We start from the raw sequence: 22,806 nt of genomic DNA, 5'->3' as shown, positions 1-22,806 counted from the left end.
AGTTTTATTTCTACTTACCGACAGGAGCAATAGCAAGAGCATGTTTGCTCTGTTCGCTAACAGCGCTGAGTCCAGCATTATTCTCCGCATAGACTCTGAAAGAGTACTCAAGCCCTTCCATGAGGCTGATGATCCTGTACTCTCGGTTGGAGATAATGGTGGAGTTCACCTTCTGCCACAGGAGACTGTTCCTGTCCTTTTTCTCAATGTGGTAGCCAAGAATGGGGGATCCACCGTCAAAATCTGGAGCTTCCCACCTGATGGTCATACCGTCGCTGGTAATGTTGTAAGCCACAGGCTTTCCTGGGGCGCCTGGAGGTTTGTATTGATGCTGGGCAACAATTTCTGTGGAGTTAAGTGCTTCACTGACCCCATATTTGTTCTCGGCACGAACTCTGAACTGATATACGGTTCCCTTGACTAGGTTAGGAATCTTGAAGGTAGTTCTGACCACACTAGAACAGACCATCTTCCAGTTAGCCTGGGAAGTCTCACGCTTCTCCACACTGTAGCAGGTAATTTCACCACCGCCATCCTCCTTGGGCTCATCCCAAGAGATGATAATACTTTGGGCTTTGATTTCATCAAAACGGATTGGACCAATAGGCACAGATGGGGGTCCCAAAATGATCACATTGATGTCAAAGTAGTTCTTGATAGCTCTGTTGTCCAGAACTAAGGTGTACTGGCCAGCGTGATCCTTTTTGGCTCCTCTGACTGTAACCGCTGTCTTGTTGTCAGTGGTCCTGAAGCGGACCTTCTCACTTTCCTTCAGAGGCAAATTATCTTTCAGCCAGCTGATTGTAGGCCTTGGTTTTCCCTTGAAAGGCAGCTCTATGTGGATGTTCTGACCAACACGAACAGCCAGCTCTCCATTGGGGTAATCACTGAGGTTGGCCTCAGGTGGAATAACGAAATCCATCACTGTGATTGGACCAATTTGTGAGAAGTCACTGTTGCCCTTCTCATTCTTGGCAAACACTCTGAAGTTCATTTCTGTATTCTCCTGAAGACCTGTCACCTCACAGGTACAGCGCTTGCAAGTTGTAGCCGGGGTCCAGGTGAGGCGATCCTCAGGTCTCTTTTCAATGATGTATTCAGTAATGTGGCTTCCGCCATCATGGTCAGGTCTAGTCCACTGCAAAGTAACAGAGGTCTTTGTGGAGTCCAGCATTACCAGGTTTTTAACAGCTCCTGGGGTCTCTGTGGCTCTGACTGGCTCAGAAGTCTCACAAGTGTCACCCACACCAAACTCGTTTTCAGCAGACACACGGAAGAAGTAAGCAACATCCTCTTCTAGGCCTGACACCTTGTAGGTTGTATTGACACACTCATCAGTTATCACCTGGTAAGCCTTCATAGTAGATGCCTTCTTCTCAACAATGTATTTGGTGACAGGGGAGCCACCATCAATAAGAGGAGCCTCCCAGCTCAGTGTCAGTTTCCCTCTTGTGACATTCTTAATCATTAACTTTTGGCATGTGGATGGACTGTCCAGAACCTTCAGGGACACGGTCAAGATCTTAGGTTCTCCCACACCGTTCTCAATCTCCAGCATGTACTTCCCGCAGTCATCGCGGGTAACTTTAGGAATGAGAAGGGTGGTGGCAGATTCAGTGCTGGTGATGGTATAGCGGTTGTCAGCAGCCATGTTACGGTCACCACGCCGCCAGGTGACACCTGGCGTGGGGCGTCCTTTCAGGGGAATAAACACTTCCACGTCACGCCCGGCTCTGGCAGTATACTGGGTTGTCATGGGAATGTCTAGATCCACATCAGCCTCCTCTGTTGAAGAAAAGTTTACAGAGGCGTTATGAGAAAAATTGGAGCAAAAACAAGTGTATATTTGTTCATATTTTAGTTGAGTGTATAAACACAAAGACACATGCAGAACTTTGGATGACTAATTTTTGAGCATACAAACCCAAGATATCTTTGGCTTGCACAGGCTGGTACATCTTGATATCCTCTCCTTTGCCCTTGCAGTTGACAGCTGACACTCTGAAGAAGTAGTATGTTGCAGGTTTAAGATGAGACACCACATACTCGCAGGTCTTAACCTGCGGATTGACCGTCACCCATTCCCTTTCTTCTGTGTTCATTTGCTCCAACAGGTAGTGTGTGATCTCACTGCCACCATCATAAACAGGCTTCTCCCATCCAAGAGTGATTGAGGTCTTTGTGGAGTCTACCACACGTAATTTGGATGGTTCTCCAGGAAGATCTAGCAAAAAACATAATTTCTTTTGGTTAGCAGTGCAACAGCAATTTTCAGTATTCATAATGTGGTCATAGAAGCATTAGGAGATGTCGCGAGAAGTTCAGAAGATACCTATAGGATCATAGGCCATGTAGAGTTCAGAGGCCTCAGAGTAGTTTCCGGCTCCAGCCTTGTTGACGGCGCATACTCTGTACTGGTACTCGTTGTTTTCCACAAGGTTAGTGACTTTCTGCCTCGTGTCTCTGATTGTGCCTTTCACCACCTTCACAATAAAAGATGATCAGCCATTAGCTTTGCAGGTGTCACAAGTGACTGGAAGCATCTCCTAGGACTAATCCCTAAACTGACCTTGAACCACTGCAGACTCTTCTTTTCCCTTTTCTCAAGGTAGTATCCGTCAATGTCGCTTCCTCCATCCAGAGCTGGTCTTTCCCAACATACTGTCATGGTTGACTTGGTGATCATGGTGACTTGAGGTTTGGATGGTTCACTGGGAGGCGCTGTCAAAACGATCAGGTGATCAGTTTAGATCTGGTGATCTCTAATACATCTTGTAACATCAAAATGTTCCGCGAGTAATGTTTATTCTGCTGGTTTAACAATTAAACTCTTATTCCAGATTAAACAAATAAAAACATATATGAGATTAATATAACGGGTATGTATGAATTTACGTGTTTCCTACCAAAGGCGTTTTTGGCAATGATGGCCTCAGACTCCAGAGGGTCTCCGATGCCATACTTGTTGATACCTCGGACTCTGAAGATATACTCATTGCCCTGGATGAGCCTGGGCACGTTCACGATGCAGTCAACTAGTTTCTCTGAGACGATGGACCACATGACTCTGCTTGTCTCCCTCTTTTCTACAATGTAATGTGTTACCATGGCACCTCCCTCATCAGCCGGAGGAGACCACATGATTGTGATGTTGTCAGCTGTGACCTTCTTAAATTGAATCTCTCCAGCAGGAGGCCCTGGCCTATCTGGAAATGGGAACGATGGGATACATTAATTCATAGTAAAGCAGTAGGCATTGCTTCATTTGAAACATGCTGTTGTTTTTTTAAAGAAACACATTTTTAAGTACCTTGGATAAGCAATCTGACAATGGCACACGTTGATCCCAGGGAGTTCTTCACCTTGACCTCATACGTTCCAGAGTTCAGGCGAGCCGTTTCCCTCAAGAACAAACTTGTGGAGTCAAATGTGTGTTTAAAGGAGAGCTGAGCATTTGGTTTGAGTTCTCTTCCATCCTTCAGCCACTCGATGGTGGGAGCAGGCTTTGCAGTGATGTTAAACTTAAGTTCAATGTTCGAGCCTGCTCTGTACTTCACCTCGTTGAAGTACTCTGGAGGTATTTCAATCTCTGGAGCACCTGCATTATATATCACAAAAATATATAGTTGAGCTTTAAGTGCAGTAGTTGACATACATGTTTTCATTATGTAACCATGCGCAAAAAGTCTTTAATTATAAATTGAGTTTTACATACCAAACGTGTCTACGCATGTAGCGGGTCCAGCTGTCATGGATGGATTGCTCACTGAGCCGACAGCATTCTTTGCCATCACTCTGAACTCGTAGGTCTCATCCTGAGTTAGGCCAGTCACGGTGTAGCGGGTGTCAGTGATGTTGGTGAGGTTTGCCTTGAACCATCTTCCATTTGCTCCATCCTTCTTTTCAACCATGTAGCCTGTGATCTGGGAGCCTCCATCATAGTTGGGTTTCTGCCAGTCAAGGCTAATGGAGCTCTTGGTGATATCACTGATGCGCACATTGGTGGGTGGTTCTGCAGAAAGGTCGTCAACCCTCATAAGACCACAGTGACTGTTTTGAATACAATATAGACTGTTTCGGGTATACCAACTTACCGCAGGCATCGATAGCCAGTACTGCGTCTGAAATCTTGCTGAATTCACTGACTCCAGCAGCGTTCTCAGCTGCCACCTTGAACTCGTAAATGAGACCAGCGTGGATGTTTGTGACCTTAAAGTGTGTGGCACGGATCACCATTCTGTTCACTCGCTGCCACAGGAGGCTGTTTCTGTCTTTCATCTGGAGATGGTAACCAAAGACATGGCTGCCTCCATCTGATTTGGGTTCCTTCCAAGCAACTGCGATGGTTTCCCTGGTCACAGAAGTGATCTCTGGAGTAGACGGCGCTTCAGGAATAGCTGCAGAGTGATGAGAGTCATTTTTATTATTTTATTTATTGTTTAAATGTCAAATAAAAAATGAATGTGGAGATTAGACATAACCACTTACTATAAGGAAGGCTGACAGTCACAGGAGGTGAGTCAATGTGCTCACTGACTCCATATCTGTTCTCCGCCCTAACCCTGAACTGGTACTCCAGGCCTGTTGTAAGTTTCATGATCTTCATGGTACAGCGAGCAACCGCAGAGGAGACATCTGTCCAGTTGGCTGTAGTGGTCTCTCTCTTCTGGAGGATGTAGTTTGTGATGGGGCTGCCACCATCGTAAGCCGGTGGTAGCCACTTCAGGCTCACGCTGTCCTCTGTGACATCAAACAGCTCCACAGGTCCCAGGGGAACACTGGGCCTGTCCAGAACCACAATGTTGATGAAGGACTTGGTGGTTCCAATAGAGTTGGATGCAATAATATCATAGCGTCCAGAATCTCCTGCAATGCTCTCGCGCAATGTGATCTTGATGCTGTCAGGAGTGACCTCGGAGTTGAACCTCATTGTTGACTTGAGCAGTACATTGTCCTTGGAGAGCGACACCTTCGGCAATGGCCTGCCGATAAGTGGAATCTCACATTTGAGGTTGGAGCCAGCTCTAACGTATACCGTGTTGTGAGGGTAGTTCTTCATAACGACCTCAGGAGATTCTTCAAGAAATAGATAAAAATAAAGGTTGACTTGGGGTTTAATACAATCACCATTAACAATAAATTCACATAGTGCCAGTTGGTACGATTTCAATGCATTTCACCATTCAGCTCACCTCTAACTTTGTAAATACATGTAAATACAGTATATGTTAGAAACAAAACAATGTCTTGAGTCTTCAGCACAACTTACCATGCTGGTCTTTGACCAACACCGGGTTGACCATTTCCTTGACATCACTGAATCCGGCATGGTTCTCAGCTCTGATTCTGAAGAAGTACTCTATGTTCTCCCTTAGACCAGACACCGTGTAGTGGATGGACTTGGTTACACCACACTTGACCCACTTCTCCTGGCCTTTCTCCAAAGCTTCCACCAAGTATCCAGAGATCCGGCTGCCTCCATCTTGTTCAGGTTTGGCCCAGGCTAGGGATACGCTCTCTTTCGTCACATCGGTTACACCAAGTTTGGGTGGTGGGCTTGGCTTTTCTGTAGAAATACAATCATGTGTTAAATTATCAAAATTATGTAAACATCTTGTGAAGCATTGCTTTCTCAAAAGTTTAATACCTGTGATCTTGGTTCCTTCTGTGGTCTCAGTAGGAACTCCTACTCCATACTCATTCTCGCCAGTCACTCTGAAGTAGTATACTCCACCTTCCTGCAGGTCTGATGCCTTGTACGTCAACCTGTGGCATGTATTGGTCAACTGAGTCCATCCCTTCTTGCTGGCCTCACGAATATCCACAAGATAGTTCTTCACTGGTCCACCTCCTTCATTTTCAGGAGTGTCCCATGTCACAGTAGCAGAGTTTTTAGTCACATCCTTGATCTCTACACAAGATGGCGGGCCAGGAGAATCCAGAACTCTGACGTTGAGGGTCAAGGCGGCAGTACCAGCCACACTGGACAAGGTGACAGTGTATTTTCCAGAATCTGTGCGACAGGCTTTCTCCAGAGTGATTGAAGTGAAGGTGTCGGTAGTGTCAATGACAGCACGGACCCTTAGGTCAACATCAGGCTTGGTCCAAGTAACACTGGGAATGGGTTTTCCTCTGAAGGGCACTGTCATGGTGAATGAGCTACCATCCTTCACTATCAGAGTTTTCCTCATCTCATTACTAATGTCAAAGACCGGCTCCTCTTCTCTTTCCTTGGCCAACTGTTTGTCTGACTCTGGGCTCGGATCACTCAAACCAATTTTGTTGATGGACTTGACAACAAACACATACTCTGCTCCAGGTGTCAGTGCCACAACGGTAAATTCTGTGTTCTTGGTGTTCTGGACCCCAACTATCCATTCATCATCCAAAGTATTTCTGTATTCCACTCTGTAGCCAGTCACAGGTGCCCCACCATCAAACAAGGGTTTATTCCAGGACAGAGTGACTGTGGTCTTCGTCGAATCAATGATTTTAGGTTTAGCAGGTGGTGAAGGCAAGAATTGCGGATCTTCGGCTTTGGTGAGGGGGCAGGGAACGCTAGGAGCGCTGAGGCCAGCAGAATTCTCTGCAAAAACTCTGTATTCATATTCACAGCCCTCACGAAGGTGTGAAGCTTTCACTCTAAGGTCGTAAACTGGTTTCTTGTTAACGCGACACCAGCGAAGTCCAGTCTTCTCTCTCTTTTCAATGACATAGCCAGCGATGCTGCTGCCACCATCAGCAACTGGTCTTTCCCAACAGATGGTCATTGCCTCACTCGTAATTGAGGTGACCTGGACATTAGCTGGAGCAGCAGGGACCGTGAATGGATCCATGGCTTTTGTTGGTTCACTTTCAAGGGCCTCACCATCCCCGTATTTGTTGACTCCTCTAACTCTGAAGATATACTCATTTCCTTTGAGAAGCTTGGTCACTTTACAGGTGGTGGCCTTCATGTCACCGTGGACAAGAGTCCATGCTAGGCGGCTAGTCTCACGTTTTTCAACAATGTAATGCATAATCTCAGCGCCACCATTTTCCTGTGGGGGGCCCCATGTCAGGGTACATTTCTCTGCTGTCAGGCCAGACACAGCCAATGGTCCTGAAGCAGGTCCAGGCCTATCCAGAACCTTGCAGTTGATAGCCACAGACCTTGTGCCAGCCACATTGTGCAGAGTCAGAACATACTGCCCAGAGTCCCTTCGGATGGCATCTCTTACCAGCAGGGTAGTTGTGAAGTTGGTGGTGGTGATTTCACATCTGGCTTTGGCTTCAATTTCTTTTCCCTCTTTAGACCATGTGACCACAGGGAGTGGGCGGCCTGTGGTTTCAGCATCGATTTTAATGATTTCTCCGGCTTTAATGACAACCAGCTGTCTGAACTTTTCTTCCAAGATAATTGTAGGTGGATCTACGTCATCCTTGACTGTTATCGGTCCAGTACTCTCAGAAGGAGCACTTAACAACTCAGCAGAATTCTTAGCGATAACATGGAAGTCATATTGGACATCTTCTGTGAGGCCTGTGACATCGAAATAGGTATCCTGCAGGTTGGTAAAGTTGCATTTCAGCCAGCGGCCACTGGGAAGCTCTTTACGCTCAACAATGTAGCCCGTAATCCTGGCCCCACCATCATGCTCTGGCCTCTCCCAGAAGAGGGAGACTGACGTTCTTGTGATGTTGGTGACCCTAAGGTTGCATGGAGGTTCACACGGATCTCTGGCTGCAACTGGGTCACTGGCTTTAGTGCTTGGGCCGATGCCTGCCATGTTCTCTGCATAAACTCTGAACTGATACAGCAAGCCTTCTTCAATACCTGTCATCTTAAACTGTCTCTCAGCCAGAAGACCCCTGTTGACCTTAGTCCAAAGGATGCTGCTTTGGTCTTTGCATTCAATGTGATAACCAATTATGGGACTTCCACCATCACTGGCAGGTCTTTCCCAAACAACAAGCATGGAGGTTTTGGTGGCATGAGAAACACAGAGGTTGATGGGAGCGCCAGGAGTTTCGAATGGATACTGAGCAACAATAGGAGAAGAGTCAATGGCAGGACTCTTGCCGTATCGGTTCTCAGCTGCAATACGGAACTGGTACTCTGTTCCTTGAATTAGACGGGACACTTTAATTGATGTTCTGGCGACTGTTGCTGATACAATCTGCCAAGTGGTTGTGGTTGTGTCTCTCTTTTCCACTACATAATTGTTAATCTGGCATCCGCCATCATAGGTTGGAGCGTCCCAAGACAGAGATATAAATTCTGCGCTCACCTCATCCACCTTTATGTTACTGGGTGGACCTGGTTTATCCAGGATTACAACTGAGATTTCAGCTGTTTTGGTGCCCACTGCATTAGTAAGGGTGATCTCATACTTTCCTACATCCTCTCTGGTCGCATCCTTAATGAGAATTTTAGATGAGGTCTTGGAAGTGAGAACATTTACTCGAGTTGTCTGCTTCAGCACGTGGCCATCCTTTTTCCAGGCCACCTCAGGCTGCGGTCTGCCTTTGAATGGAACATCAATCTTCATGTCATCGCCTGCTTTAACGCTATATGTGTTGAACAACAGGTTGATGATGGGTTCTACTGTGATATCCTTCACAGTCACGGGATTAGCCAGAGGCTTGGGGTCACTCTTGCCCTTGTCATTGACTGCAATGACCCTGAAAGAATATTCTTCTCCTGTTGTGAGTCCATCTATTGTCGCCTCCAGTGCTTTGACTTCACTGCACAAATTCCATTTGTCTTCTCCGGTGGGCTGCATCTCCACAATATAGCCTGTAATCTTGCTGCCACCATCATGATCTGGTTTCTCCCACGAAAGAGAGACGGTGTGACGAGTCACATCTACCAGCATAATTTTACCCGGAGGCAAAGGAGCTTCAGAAACTTTGACTTGCTCTGTGGAGGCCGGCAGACCTACGCCGAGTTCATTCACAGCCAGTACACGGAAATAATATCGGCCTCCCTCTTGTAGGTCTGAGATGATGTAGGAGTTCCTCACGCAATTTGTGCTTACGCTGGTGAAAGCCATTCTCTTCTGCTCCCTCTTCTCCACAACATAGTGAGATATCTTAGCACCGCCATCAATAAGAGGGGGCTCCCAGGAGAGAGAGACTGAATTTCTTTTGACATCTTTGACCTCAAGATTAGTAGGGGCACTGGGTGAGTCCAGAACTCTGACATTTATGAAAGCTGATTTCGACCCACTGAGGTTCTCAAGAGTTAGTACGTATTTGCCGGTATCAAATCGATCCACATTCTCAATCACTAACATTGTATAGGAACTTGTCACTTCAATCTGGGCACGCTCATTCAGGCTGCCATCTGCCTTTGACCATCTGACCTCTGGCTCTGGCTTCCCTCGGATTGTGACAAACAGACGCAAGGTAGAAGTGGCACGGACGTTAACCATCTTTCTCAGATCCGAATCTAGTTCAATTTCAGGAGCTTCCAGCTTTTCAGCAGCAATAACGGACCCGGGCAGGTCCACATGTTCGCCCACTCCTTCACAGTTAAAAGCACAAATACGGAAGTTGTACTCTGCGTTCTCCTTCAGTTTTTTAACAGTATAATTTGTAGCCTGTACACCAGTGGGTGGTGTAGAAACGACCCATTCATCAAGTGACGCCTCCTTAAATTCAACAACATAACCCGTGATAGGTGCTCCACCATCATAGATAGGCCTGGACCAGGTTAAGGAGGCGGTGGTACTAGAATGGTCACTGACTTTAGGGTTATTTGGTGGTCCTGGGGGGTAAATCACATCGCATGCCTTGATGTACTGAGTGGGTGCACTGGGTGTCCCGACTCCAGCAGCATTTTCAGCAGACACCCTAAATTCATACGAGTGGCCCTCTGTGAGACCGGTGCATCTGAACCTCAGGTCTGTGAGCCTCTTCTTGTTGCATTTACTCCATCGGATGCCTTCCTTGTCACGTTTTTCAAGAACATATCCCTCAATCTCGGCTCCTCCATTACTCTCTGGTCTTTCCCAGGTGAGCACAATGGAGTCTCTGGTGATGGCACCAGCTTCTGGAGTGGATGGAGGACTTGCAGTAGTGAAGGGATTGCGTGCAATTACAGGCTCAGACTCCAGGGGCTCACCAACACCATATTTATTAACAGCTGTCACTCTAAAGATGTACTCGTTTCCAGGCAGCAGTTTTGTGACTTTATAACTGATGGCTTGAATCTTGGGCTCCACCATAGTCCACGACAAACGGCTAGTCTCTCGCTTCTCAATGATATAGTGAGAAATACTTGCTCCACCGTCTTGTGACGGGTGGCTCCAATGCAGGTAACACTTTTCAGATGTGACCCCTTTGACCTCGAGTGGGCCATCTGGAGGGCCGGGTCTATCCAGGACTTTAACATTGACTGGGATTATTTTTACCCCACCGACATTAACAAGTTTAAGAACAAAGTGGCCCCCATCCATTCGGATGCAGTCCTTCACTGTGAGGATGGTACGAGTAAGTGTGGTTTTGATCTCCATTCTTGGGGTGGTTTTGTCAATCTCCTTTCCCTCCTTCAGCCATATAACCTCAGGAAGAGGCTTGCCGGTGTAGTCTGCATCAATGACAAACGTCTCGCCTGCATGAACAATTGTCAGATCTTTAAACTTAGAATCCATGGTTGCTTCTGGAGCCTCAATTTCATCTTTGGCAGTTATTTCTCCTGTGCTTTGAGATGGACTGCTGGAACTACCAGCTGCATTTTTAGCAACAACCCTGAACTCATAAATGCAGTCCTCAGTCAGGCCAGTGAGGGTGAACTGTGTGTCAATGATGTTAGTGAAGCTAGCTTTCATCCAGCGGTTATCAGGGTGCTTCCGCCTTTCAATCATATAACCAGTTATCACACTGCCTCCATCATACTGGGGTCGTGTCCACTGGAGTGTCACATGATTGCGGGTTATTTCAATGGCCTCTGGAGTACCCGGTGGGTCACATGGATCCCTTGCTACCATGCTTTCAGAGACTTTGCTAACTGCACTCAGTCCTGCTATGTTTTCAGCATAAACTCTGAATTCATATTCAATGCCCTCTTCGAGTTCTGTGGTCTTGAAGCGTGCGTCAGGGATGAGAAGCTTATTGAGTTTAGTCCACAAGAGGTTGTTTTTCTCTTTCCTTTCCAGATGATAGCCCAGAATGGGACTGCCACCATTGTTTGTAGGAGGCTTCCACTCAACAACCATGCTGTCTTTGGTTGCAGCGGTAATAATAGGCATCGCTGGGGCATCAGGTACACTAAATGGATACTGCGCAATAACAGGGGCCGAGATAATAGCAGAACTTTTTCCATATCTATTCTCAGCAGACACTCTGAACTGATATTCAACTCCTGTCTTCAGATTGCTGACCTTGATTGTTGTCCTGGCAATGGTTGCAGACACAATCTGCCAAGCTGTTGTGGTAGTGTCCCTCTTCTCCACAATGTAGTTGTTAATTTGGCAGCCTCCGGTATACCCCGGTGGTTCCCAGGATAGAGTAACATAATTTGAGCTCACTTCATCGATTCTCACAGGACCGGTGGGTGGTCCTGGCTTGTCGAGAATTATAACCGTAATCTCCTCAGTCGCAGTTCCGACATTGCTGGTTGCTGTAAGAGTGTATTTGCCAGAATCTTCCCTATTTGCATCCTTGATGCACAGCTTTGTAGATGTGGGTGTACTGGATACGTTTAGCCTGGTTGTCTCCTTAAGAGCCTGTCCGTCTTTCTTCCATTCCACTGTTGGAACTGGACGCCCAATCACAGGAATGTCAATCTTCAAATCTTCACCATGCTGCACACTGTAGGTGTTAAATCTAATTCTGAAACCTGGCTCCATTGTCAAATCCTTTGCCATGACTGGTGCAGCAAGAGCCCTTGGGTCACTCTTACCCTTGTCATTGAAGGCAGACACTCTGAAAAGGTATTCGTATCCTGCACTAAGGCCTGTGACTGTGCCCTCACAGGTTTTGACTGTGGCTGCCACCACCCATTCTTCCGAGCCCAAAGGTTGCATCTCAATGTAGTAGCCAATGATCCTACTGCCTCCATCGTGGACCGGTTTCTCCCAGGAGAGTGAGGCAGTTGTTTTAGTAACTTCAGTTAAAGTTACTTTACCTACAGACAGAGGAGGCTCAGAGGCCTTAATTGAGTCTTCTGTCTCTGCTGGCTGTCCTACACCAAACTCATTCTCAGCAAGGACTCTGAAATAGTAGATCGTTCCCTCTGTGAGGCCAGTAATTCGATAGCTTGTCTTTGTGCACTTGTTGTCCACACTAGAGTAAACATTCCTTGTGGACTCACGTTTTTCAACTAGGTAATTCTTGATTCTTGCTCCTCCATCAATAAGAGGGGGCTCCCAAGTCAGGGTGACACTTTCACGTTTAATGTCTTTTACTGTGAGATTGACAGGGGCTCCTGGAGTGTCCAGAACTTTGACAGACACAAATGCTGATTTGGTGCCTGCAGTATTTTCCAAATTTAGGATGTATTTTCCAGCATCATATCTGTCACAAATGTCAATAGAGAGCTGGGTGTAATCTTCTCCAGTTTCTTTTTGAGCTTTAACAGGAAGTTCGCCGTCCTCCTTGGCCCAGTTAATCTCAGGTGCAGGACGACCTTTAAATGGAATGCAAATCCTCAGCGGGGCTCCTGCACGAACAACAATTCCCTTTCGGAGTTCTGAATCTAGAATCACCTCTGGTGCATCGATTTTATCAATAGGTATCACTGCGCCCTGGACTTCAGCAGGCTCACCAATGCCAAGCTTATTGATGGCACAGATGCGCACTTTGTATTCCTGATGCTCAATCAACTTGGTGATGGTAAACTTGGTTGCGTTTACTCCAGAGGGTGGTGTGCAAATTGTCCATTCCTCCTCATCAGCCTTTGTGATTTCTACAGCATAACCTTGAATTTCGCAGCCACCATCATAGATTGGCCTGTTCCAGGCCAGACTTATGGAGTTTTTGGTAGTATCAGTGACATGAATATTAGTAGGACTGCCTGGCTCAAAAGTGGGGTCACAGGCTTTCAGGTAAGTCGTGGCTGGGCTTGGCTGACCAATGCCAGCTGCATTCTCAGCAGAAACCCTGAATTCATATTCATGGTCTTCAGTCAATCCTGTCACTCTAAAACGCAAGTCTGTTACCCTGCGTTTATTACACTTGGTCCACCTCACTCCTGCACGGTCTCTCTTTTCAACAATATAGCCAACGATTTCGCTACCTCCATTAGTCTCTGGTCTATTCCAACAGACAGTCATAGAATCCCTGGTAATATTGGTGATCTCAATCTCCTGAGGTGACCCGGGAGGGACAAATGGATTTCTCATAATAACTGGTGCCGATTCCAGGGGCTCACCAACGCCATATTTGTTGACTGCCATGACTCTAAAAATGTATTCATTGCCCTTCAAAAGTTTGGTGACTTTGAACATAGTGGCTCCGCAGTCACTTGAGACCACAGTCCATGCAAGGCGACTTGTCTCTCTCTTCTGGATGACATAGTGAGAAATACTGCTGCCTCCGTCATGTCTGGGTGGAAGCCAAGACAGTGAACACTTCTCCTCAGAAACATTGCTGACAGTAAGTGGTCCTTCTGAAGGACCTGGTCTGTCCAGAACTTTCACACTGAATGGAACAGTCTTACTTCCTGCCACATTAGTAAGTACAAGTGTATACTGCCCACCATCCACTCTGATGGCATCCTTCACAGCAAGAAGAGCCTTAAAATCTGTATTTTTTATCTCAGATCTCGCAGAGTTTTCCACTTCGACATCTCCCTTAAACCACTGAGCCGTGGGAATCGGCTTTCCTTTGACACTGGCCTCCAGACTGAATGTCTCCCCGGCATTAATGACAAGAGTTTGGTTGTACATAGCATCCGTCTCGCAGTTGGGTGGGTCAACTTCATCGATAGCCGTGATGGGTCCCGTGCTCTCGGAAGGCTTACTGATAGCACCAGCTGCATTTCTTGCAATGACTCTGAAGTCGTATTTGCTATTTTCTGTCAAGCCAGTAACTGTGAATTCACGCTCCATGATGTTTGCAAAGCTGGCTTTCATCCACTTTCCTTCAGGAAGATCGCGTTTCTCCACTACGTAACCGGTAATTAAACTTCCACCATCATACTCTGGGGGTGTCCACCTCAGCTTCACAGAGTGTCTGGTCAGTATGAGTACTTCTGGACAGCCAGGAGGATAACATGGATCACGGGCTACATAAACCTCTGAGACCTTGCTACACTTTCCAATGCCAACAATGTTCTCGGCATATACTCTGTATTCATACTCAATGCCTTCCTCTAAAGGAGTGGATTTGAACTTGCAGTCTTGGATTAGAGTTTTGTTAATCTTGGTCCAAAGAATACTGTTCTTTTCTTTTCTTTCAAGATGATAGCCCAAGATAGCACTGCCTCCATCAGATGGGGGTTTGTGCCACTCAACCACCATGTAGTCCTTAGAGTATGAAGATACAAATGGTGTACCTGGTGGCCCAGGCTCTTGGAAGGGATACTGTGCCAAAACAGGCTCTGAATCAATTGCATAACTCTTTCCATATCTATTTTCAGCGTAAATTCTGAATTGATATTCAGCACCAGTCTTGAGATTGCCCACTTTGAGTGTGGTTCTTGCCACAGTGGCAGACACGACTACCCAGTTGGTTGTGGTTGTATCTCTTTTCTCCACAACATAGTTGGATATTGGGCAACCACCTGTATAAACAGGAGGTTCCCATGTAAGTGTGATGCTCTCAGCACTAACATCATCCAACTTAACAGGGCCTGTAGGTGGCCCGGGTTTGTCCAAGGTGATGACTTCAATTGTGGCTTCCTTAGATGCTAGGTCGTTGGCAACACTAATAGTGTACATGCCTCCATCTTCTCTGGTGGCATCTTTTATAGTAAGTGTGGTGTGCCGTGCAGAGTCTGTGACATTGACTCTGGTGGTCTGTTTGAGGGCAACTCCATCCTTGGTCCAAGAGATGGTTGGCTTTGGGTGACCTGCAATCGGCACCTCTATCTTGAGGTCATAACCGACTTGGACACTGTAGCTGCTTACTTTAGGTCTAACAGCAGGCTCAATAACAAGGTCCTTTGCGACAACTGAGTTAGCCAACTGTCTGGGGTCGCTTCTGCCCTTGTCGTTGACGGCAAAAACTCTAAACTGATATTCTTCCCCCTTGAGCAAGTTAGTCACCAAGGCCTCTGCTGCCTTCCCACTTGCACACACGGACCAGGATTCACTGTCTTTAGGAGCAAGCTCAACATCATAGTGACTTATTCTACTACCGCCATCATGTTCAGGCTTCTCCCATGTCAGGGTTACAGTGCTATGTGTAACATCAACAACACTGACTTTACCAGGAGGCTGGGGCTTCTCGGAAATCTTAATTGGTTCTGTGGTTTTAGCAGGCAGACCTACGCCATATTCATTCTCAGCCAAGACTCGGAAAAAGAATAATCCACCCTCTGGGAGAGGTTCGACCCGCCATGACATCTTATTGCAAGTGGTGATGGGAGAGTAAACTTTCCTAGTGCTCTCCCGCTTCTCGACTATATAATGCTTAATCTTTGAGCCGCCATCCAGTAGTGGAGGTTCCCATGTGAGCGTGACAGAATTCTTGGTAATCTCTTTAACCATAAAGTTATTTGGAGGGCTTGGGGAGTCTAAGACTCTGACGCTGATGAAGACTGACTTTACTCCACTGGCATTCTCTGCAGTAAGGGTATATTTGCCACTATCAAATCTGTCCACATTCTCAATCACAAGTGAAGCGTAGTTATCGGTATTGTCAATTTGGGCCGTTTCTTTAATCTCACCATCAGCTTTGCCCCATTTAAGTTCAGGGGCTGGGCGACCTCTCACAGGAACATAAAGCCTCAGAGTGCTTGCAGCTCTAATGTTGATCATCTTTCGCATATCTGCATCCAGGTCAAGATCTGGCGCCTCAAGCTTTTCCTCCAAAATAATCTTTCCTGGAACATCAGCATGCTCACCAACACCAACTTTGTTGATGGCACACACTCTGAACTGATACTCGTGCTTCTCGAGAAGTTTTGTCGCCATAAACCATGTGTCTGTGATTCCAGTGGAAGGAGTGCACATGAACCACTCATCTGATGCGCCATCACAAGCCTCGACAATGTATGCCTGAATCTCACAGCCACCATCGTAGATGGGTTTACCCCACGTAAGAGAAACAGTGGACCTTGATGTGTCCACCACCTTGGGGTTATTTGGTGGGCCTGGTTTGAAAATGGGATCCAAAGCTTTGTAGTATACTGTCGGAGGACTGGGCGTTCCAACACCAGCGGCATTCTCAGCAGAAACTCTGAATTCGTAGCTGTGGTTTTCAAGGAGCCCTGTAACTCTGAAACGGAGCTCGCTCACTGTGCGCTTGTTGCACCTGGTCCATCTAACACCATCCTTGTCACGTTTCTCAACAACATAACCTTGAATGGCACTACCGCCATCATTAGTTGGTCTTTCCCAAGTCACCACCATGGAGTCTTTGGTAATTGTGGAGACCTCTACTTCTGTTGGTGGGTTGGGAGTGACAAATGGATTTCGGGCAATCATAGGCTCAGATTCCAGAGACTCGCCTACTCCATATTTGTTTACTGAAATCACTCTGAAGATGTACTCATTACCAGGAAGAAGCTTGGTAATCTTCAGGTTCAGAGTCTGAACTTTTTGTTCAACAACAGTCCAGACTAGTCTGCTTGTCTCTCTCCTTTCAACAATGTAATGGGATACATCACTACCTCCATCTTGTACAGGTGGTTTCCAGGAAATAGAACACTTCTCATTTGTGACGCCATAGATTGAAATGGGTCCTTCAGGTGGTCCCGGTCTGTCCAGAACTTTGACATTAATGTTAACAGATTTTTCTCCTCCAACATTCTTCACCAGCAAAGTATACTGGCCTCCATCAACACGAATTGCTTCTTTAACAACTAGACAGGCCAGAAAGTCTGTGTTCTTGACTTCGAGGCGTGCCGCTTCACTGATGACTTGGCCCTCCTTCAGCCAATGTACAGTGGGTACAGGTTTGCCGCTGATAGCTGCCTCAAGCCTGAATGTCTCTCCAGCATTTACCACGACAGCCTGGGAGTACTTAGCATCCAGGTCAATTACGGGTGGATCCACCTCATCCTTTGCTGTGATAGATCCAGTAGAATCAGAGGGCTGACTGCTGACACCTGCTGCATTTCTAGCAATGACACGGAACTCATAAATCTGATCTTCAGTGAGCCCTGTGACAACGAAGGAAGTGTCAATGATGTTTGTGAAACTGGCCTTCATCCAGCGGCCGGTTCCTTCTTTTTTCTCTACCACATAACCAGTGATTTTTATGCCACCATCATACTCAGGTTTGGACCATTGTAAGGTCACCTGGTTTCTGGTTACAATGACAGCCTCTGGCTTTCCTGGTCTGTCACAAGGGTCTCTGGCTACATGCAGTTCTGTCACATTGCTGGCTTTGCTCACTCCGACAATGTTCTCAGCGTAAACTCTGAACTCATATTCGATGCCTTCCTCAAGGCTAACAACTTTGTATCTGGGCTCTGGAATAAGTTGCTTGTTCTGCTTCACCCACAAAATGCTGTTTTTCTCTTTGAGCTCCAAGTGGTAGCCGAGTATTTTGCTTCCTCCATCACTACTAGGTTTATCCCATACAACCAGCATGGTTTCCTTCGTGGCTGATTGAACAACAACTGAACGTGGTGAGCTGGGCACCTCAAATGGATATTGAGCCACAACAGTTTCAGAGAGCAGCACCGTGGACTTGCCATATCGATTTTCTGCAGCAATTCTGAACTGGTATTCACATCCGGTCTTCAGGCGAACAGCCTTGACGGTGGTCCTAGCAACCGTAGCTGAAACTATCTGCCAGTTGGTGGTCGATGTGTCTCTCTTCTCAACAACGTAATTGTTGATAGTACAACCACCATCATACTCTGGCGGATTCCAAGACAAAACCACACTGTCAGCAGTGACTTCATCCAATTTGATGGGGCCAGTTGGAGGGCCTGGCCTATCTAGGACAACGACACTGATATCTAAAGTCGCCTCCCCAGCTGTATTCGTCATTTTAATAGAATATTTACCAACGTCGTCTCTGCAAGCCTCCTTAATGACCAAAAGAAGGTTTTTGTCTGTGCTTTCAGCGTGAACTCTTGTTGTCTCTTTAAGAGCGACACCATCTTTGAGCCAAATTGCTGTAGCTTTGGGACAAGCAATATACGGTACATCTATCTTTAGATCATCCCCAGCTAGCACACTAAATGTGCTGAAAGCCAATTTAAATGTTGGTGGGATAACCAGATCTTTAGCTACCACGGGCATACTGAGAGGGCGTGGATCACTAACACCCTTTTCATTGGTGGCTGATATACGGAACATGTATTCCTCTCCCTGCGTTAAACCAGTTACAACAGCCTCATTCGTCTTTACTGCCATGACCTGGGTCCACTTTTCACTGCCTTTACCCTGCATCTCAACAATATAGCCAGTGATTCTGCTGCCACCATCATGGTCAGGCTTTTCCCAGGTTAGTGTAACACTGGTGCCGGTCACCTCACGAAGAGACACTTTTCCCGGAGGCAAAGGTTTCTCTGACACTTTAACCGGGTCAAACGTCTCCACTGGGAGGCCGATTCCATATTCATTCTCAGCCAGGATTCTGAAGAAGTACAGTTTTCCTTCTTCCAAGTCTCCAATTTTCCAACTGGATTTATGGCAGCTGGCAGAGACTGTTGAATAAGCCTTTCTGGTTGACTCACGCTTTTCTACAACGTAATTACGGATTCTGGAGCCACCATCAATTAAAGGTGCATCCCAAATGAGTGACACTGAATTTTTGGTAACTTCCTTGATGAGAAGGTTTTGAGGTGCTCCAGGGGTGTCAAGCACCCTAACATTAACAAAGGCTGTCTTACTTCCAGATGCATTCTCCACAGTAACCATGTATTTACCTCCATCAAACCTGTCAACATTTTCAACTTGAAGTGTGGTGAATGATGATGTGATTTCAATGTTAGCTTTGTCCAAGGACTCTCCATGTTCTCTTGACCATTTTACCTCAGGTGCTGGTCTTCCTTTGATGGGGACAAATAGTCTGAGAGTGCTACAGGCTCTGATGCAGACTACCTTACGGAGATCTGCCCCAAGGTCAATTTCAGGGGGTAGTAACCTATCTTCAGCTTTCGGGGTCCCAGGAACGGCAGCGGGCTCTCCTACACCTTCACAATTGGTGGCACAGATGTTGATTTTGTACTCCTGGTTTTCTTTCAGGCCAGTGATAGTGAACGAGGTGGCTGTCCATCCCTTCTTCGGAGTGTGAATTGTCCATTCATCCTCTTCGGGCAGGCAGGTCTCCACAATATAGCCAGTTATTTCAGAACCACCATCATAGACAGGCTTATTCCAAGCGAGTGTTATGGATGACTTTGTTGTGTCAAGAACTCTGGGGTTTCCTGGAGGCCCAGGTTGGAATATTGTGTCCATGGCTTTGTAGAATGGACTTGAGGGACTTGGCAGACTTAGACCGGCATTGTTCTCTGCAAATATTCTGAATTCATACTCATGGCCTGGTGTGAGGCCAGAGGCCTTGAATCGAAGATCTGTTACAGTCCTCTTGTTGCACTTGACCCAGCGCAGTCCAGTTTTATCCCTTCTTTCAATAATGTAAGTGTTGATTCTGCTGCCCCCATCATGTTCAGGACGTTCCCAGCAGACAACCATTGAGTCCTTGGTTATGGTTGTCACTTCAGGCTGCGATGGAGCATCACTGGGAACATAGGGATTGGCACAGATGACAGGCTGAGACTCCAGGGGTTCACCAATGCCATACTTGTTAACTGCCATTACTCTGAAGATGTACTCATTGCCCTTTAAAAGCTTGGTGACCTTGAACCTGTTAGCTTGAAGGTCTGTGGCCACATTTGTCCAGGCCAACCTACTTGTTTCACGCCGCTGAATGATGAAATATTCAATCTTGGCACCTCCATCGTGTGTTGGATGCAGCCAGTTCAGAACACATTTCTCTGCAGCTATATCTGTAACACTTAGAGAATCCGGTGGTCCGGGTCTATCGAGAACTTTGACATTGAATGTGAACTTAGCAAAGCCACCAGGATTGCTGGCAGTCAGAGTGAAAGCACCACCGTCCCTTCTCAAAGAGTCTTTGTTTATCAGAGTTGTGTGGAAATCAGCAGTCTTTATCTCTAACTTAGCCGTATCTTCAAGCTCCTTCCCTTCTTTGGTCCATACAAGTGATGGAATCGGCCGTCCTGTCACGTTGGCCTCCAGTTTAAACACTTCTCCTGCCATGACAACAACATTGCTGCTGTAGACTGAGTCAACATCAAGCCGGGGCTCCTCAATATCATCTCTGCATGTGATTTCTTCTGACGGCTGAGAGGGTGCACTTACAGCACCAGCTGAGTTCCGAGCAAAGACACGGAATTCATACACAGCATCTTCAATCAGACCACTGACTGTGTAAACTGTCTCTAGAATGTTGTTGAAGTTAGCTTTGAGCCACCGCCCATTTGGCAACTCTCTCCTCTCCACAGTGTAGCCAGTGATGGAAAATCCTCCATCTGCTTCTGGTTTAGTCCATGAAACAGTCACCTCATGTCTTGTGATATTTAGCGCCACGGGTCTGCCCGGTGGGTCCACTGGGTCCAAAGCAAACATAGGCTCAGAGGGTTTGCTAGGTTTGCTGAGACCAGCCATGTTCTCAGCAATAACACGGTGCTCATATACAATTCCATCAACCAGGCCTGTTGATTTGAAGATATTTCCGACAACAAGAGCTTTGCTTATCCTCTGCCACAGAATACTATTTTTCTCTTTTCTTTCTACGTGGTAGCCCAGAATAGCACTGCCTCCATCAGAGGATGGTTCGTTCCAGCTCAGAGTCATTGCATCCTTATTGAAAGACGTAACAGCAGGGGTTCCCGGCTGCCCTGGCACATCAAATGGATAGGCAGCCACCACTTGATCAGAGACGATAGATGGTCCGATGCCATATCGATTCTGGGCCTTGACACGGAATTGATAACTGGTCCCAGTAATGAGCCGGGTTGCTTTGAATGTGGTCCGGATCACTGTGGCTGCCAACTCCACCCAGGAAGTACCGGTTGTCTCCCGCATTTCGACAATGTAATTGTTAATGGGAACACCTCCATCATTTTCTGGAGCTTCCCAGGACAGGAGAATATAATCACATGATACTTCATCCAGCTTGATTGGACCAGTAGGAGGACCCGGAATATCATGGACTACCACTGTGATTATCTCGGTCAATGTTCCCAGCATGTTCTTTCCTGTCATTGAATACTGGCCTCCATCGCTCCTTTTGATCTCACCGATGTTGAGGATGGTTGATGTTGACGTGGTTTCAGTGTTAATCCGCTGTGTCTCTTTTAGCGCGGTGTCTCCTTTCTTCCAAGAAACTACAGGTCTGGGTTTTCCAAGGACTGGAATCTCCACTTTAACACGGTCCCCGGCCTTGGCAATGACAGTCTTCTGGTAAACACCACGTAGGTCAAAGGAAGGACTTGATGTTTGCTCTTTGATCAGTGTAGGTCTGCTCTCACGAGGATCGCTTCTACCTGAAGCATTGACTGCCATTATTCGGAAGGTATATTCTGCTCCATCGATCAGATTTGGAACAGTGTAGTCCAAGGCCTTGATGGCAGCAGCATGGATCCACTCTTCAGTGTCCTTCTTTTGAGATTCAATGACATATCCTGTGATCAAGCTACCACCATCGTGCAGGGGCTTGGTCCATGCCAAGCTGGCGCTGTCAGCAGTAACATCAGTGACATACAAGTTTTCAGGAGCAGAGGGGGCTTGAGAAACCCTGATTGGTTCAGGGGTTTCAGCGGGTTCGCCTACACCCAAGTCATTCTCAGCAGAGACGCGGAAGTAATAGTAAGCTCCTTCCTCAAGATCAGGTACTTTAAAAGAGCACTTCTGCCATTTGGTAGTCAAGACAGTGTACGCCTTCTTTGTGGCATTCCTCTTCTCAATTATGTAGTTGTGAATCTTGGAGCCACCGTCAATGATGGGAATCTCCCACTGAAGGATTATGCTCGTCTTAGTGATCTCCCTGGGTTTGAGATTAACTGGTGGCCCTGGTGTGTCCAGAACCTTTACATTCACAAATCCTGTCTTCTTTCCGGCAACATTCTCCAAGCACAGGTTGTACTTTCCAGCATCATATCGGGTGCAGTCAGGAATGACCAGAAGAGTGTAAGACTCTGTTGTGTCAATATGCGCGCGGTTTTTCAGATTGACGTCATCTTTGCTCCAGGTGACTTCAGGAACAGGGCGCCCCCTGATGGGAACAAACATACGGATTGACGTACGGGCCCTGACTACCAGGGTTCTTCGAAGTTCAGCATCCAGCTCAAAGTCTGGAACAGACTCCTGGTCTACCAGTTCGGTGACTTTTTCAACTTCTGCAGGCTCACCAACTCCCTCAGAATTCACGGCTCGGACTCTGAAATGGTATCTGCCTCCCTTTTGTAGTTTACCAATAACATATTCAGTAGCCTTCAGATGGTACTCTGTTTCAGTCTCCCAGTCATCGTGTCCTTCCTTTTTATACTCGACTATGTATCCCTCCACTTCCAGACCACCATCATAGTGGGGTCGGCCCCAGTTGAAGGTTGCAGATGTTTTGGTGGTGTCTGAAATCCTAGGATTAGAGGGAGGCCCTGGTGGATCTGATAAACAAAGGGAAAAGTAGAAGTGGTGTGTATTGTATGATTATGTAACACTAATGTAACAT

The 22,806-nt window shown here is 46.8% G+C and overlaps 1 protein-coding gene across 1 annotated transcript in view; it reads right to left on the bottom strand.

Annotated features, from left to right (window-relative positions):
• The window catches only part of ttn.2 (titin, tandem duplicate 2), a 182,173-nt gene that overhangs the window by 21,861 nt on the left and 137,506 nt on the right, over nt 1-22,806 (bottom strand). The window contains exons 219-229 of the mRNA XM_078795414.1: nt 5,648-22,741; nt 5,270-5,566; nt 4,489-5,076; nt 4,095-4,397; nt 3,716-4,012; nt 3,311-3,598; nt 2,907-3,206; nt 2,570-2,721; nt 2,333-2,483; nt 1,925-2,224; nt 19-1,785 (exon numbers count right to left, since the gene is read on the bottom strand). Coding sequence (XP_078651540.1) covers nt 19-1,785; nt 1,925-2,224; nt 2,333-2,483; nt 2,570-2,721; nt 2,907-3,206; nt 3,311-3,598; nt 3,716-4,012; nt 4,095-4,397; nt 4,489-5,076; nt 5,270-5,566; nt 5,648-22,741 — 21,537 coding nt within the window. The remainder of the gene's footprint in view (nt 1-18; nt 1,786-1,924; nt 2,225-2,332; nt 2,484-2,569; nt 2,722-2,906; nt 3,207-3,310; nt 3,599-3,715; nt 4,013-4,094; nt 4,398-4,488; nt 5,077-5,269; nt 5,567-5,647; nt 22,742-22,806) is intronic.

Source organism: Doryrhamphus excisus, linkage group LG12, assembly GCF_037039965.1.
Source record: "Doryrhamphus excisus strain RoL-2023G ecotype Guam linkage group LG12, RoL_Dexc_Guam_v1.1, whole genome shotgun sequence".
Classification (NCBI taxonomy): Eukaryota; Metazoa; Chordata; class Actinopteri; order Syngnathiformes; family Syngnathidae; genus Doryrhamphus; species Doryrhamphus excisus.
This window is presented reverse-complemented; position numbering and strand designations above follow the sequence as displayed.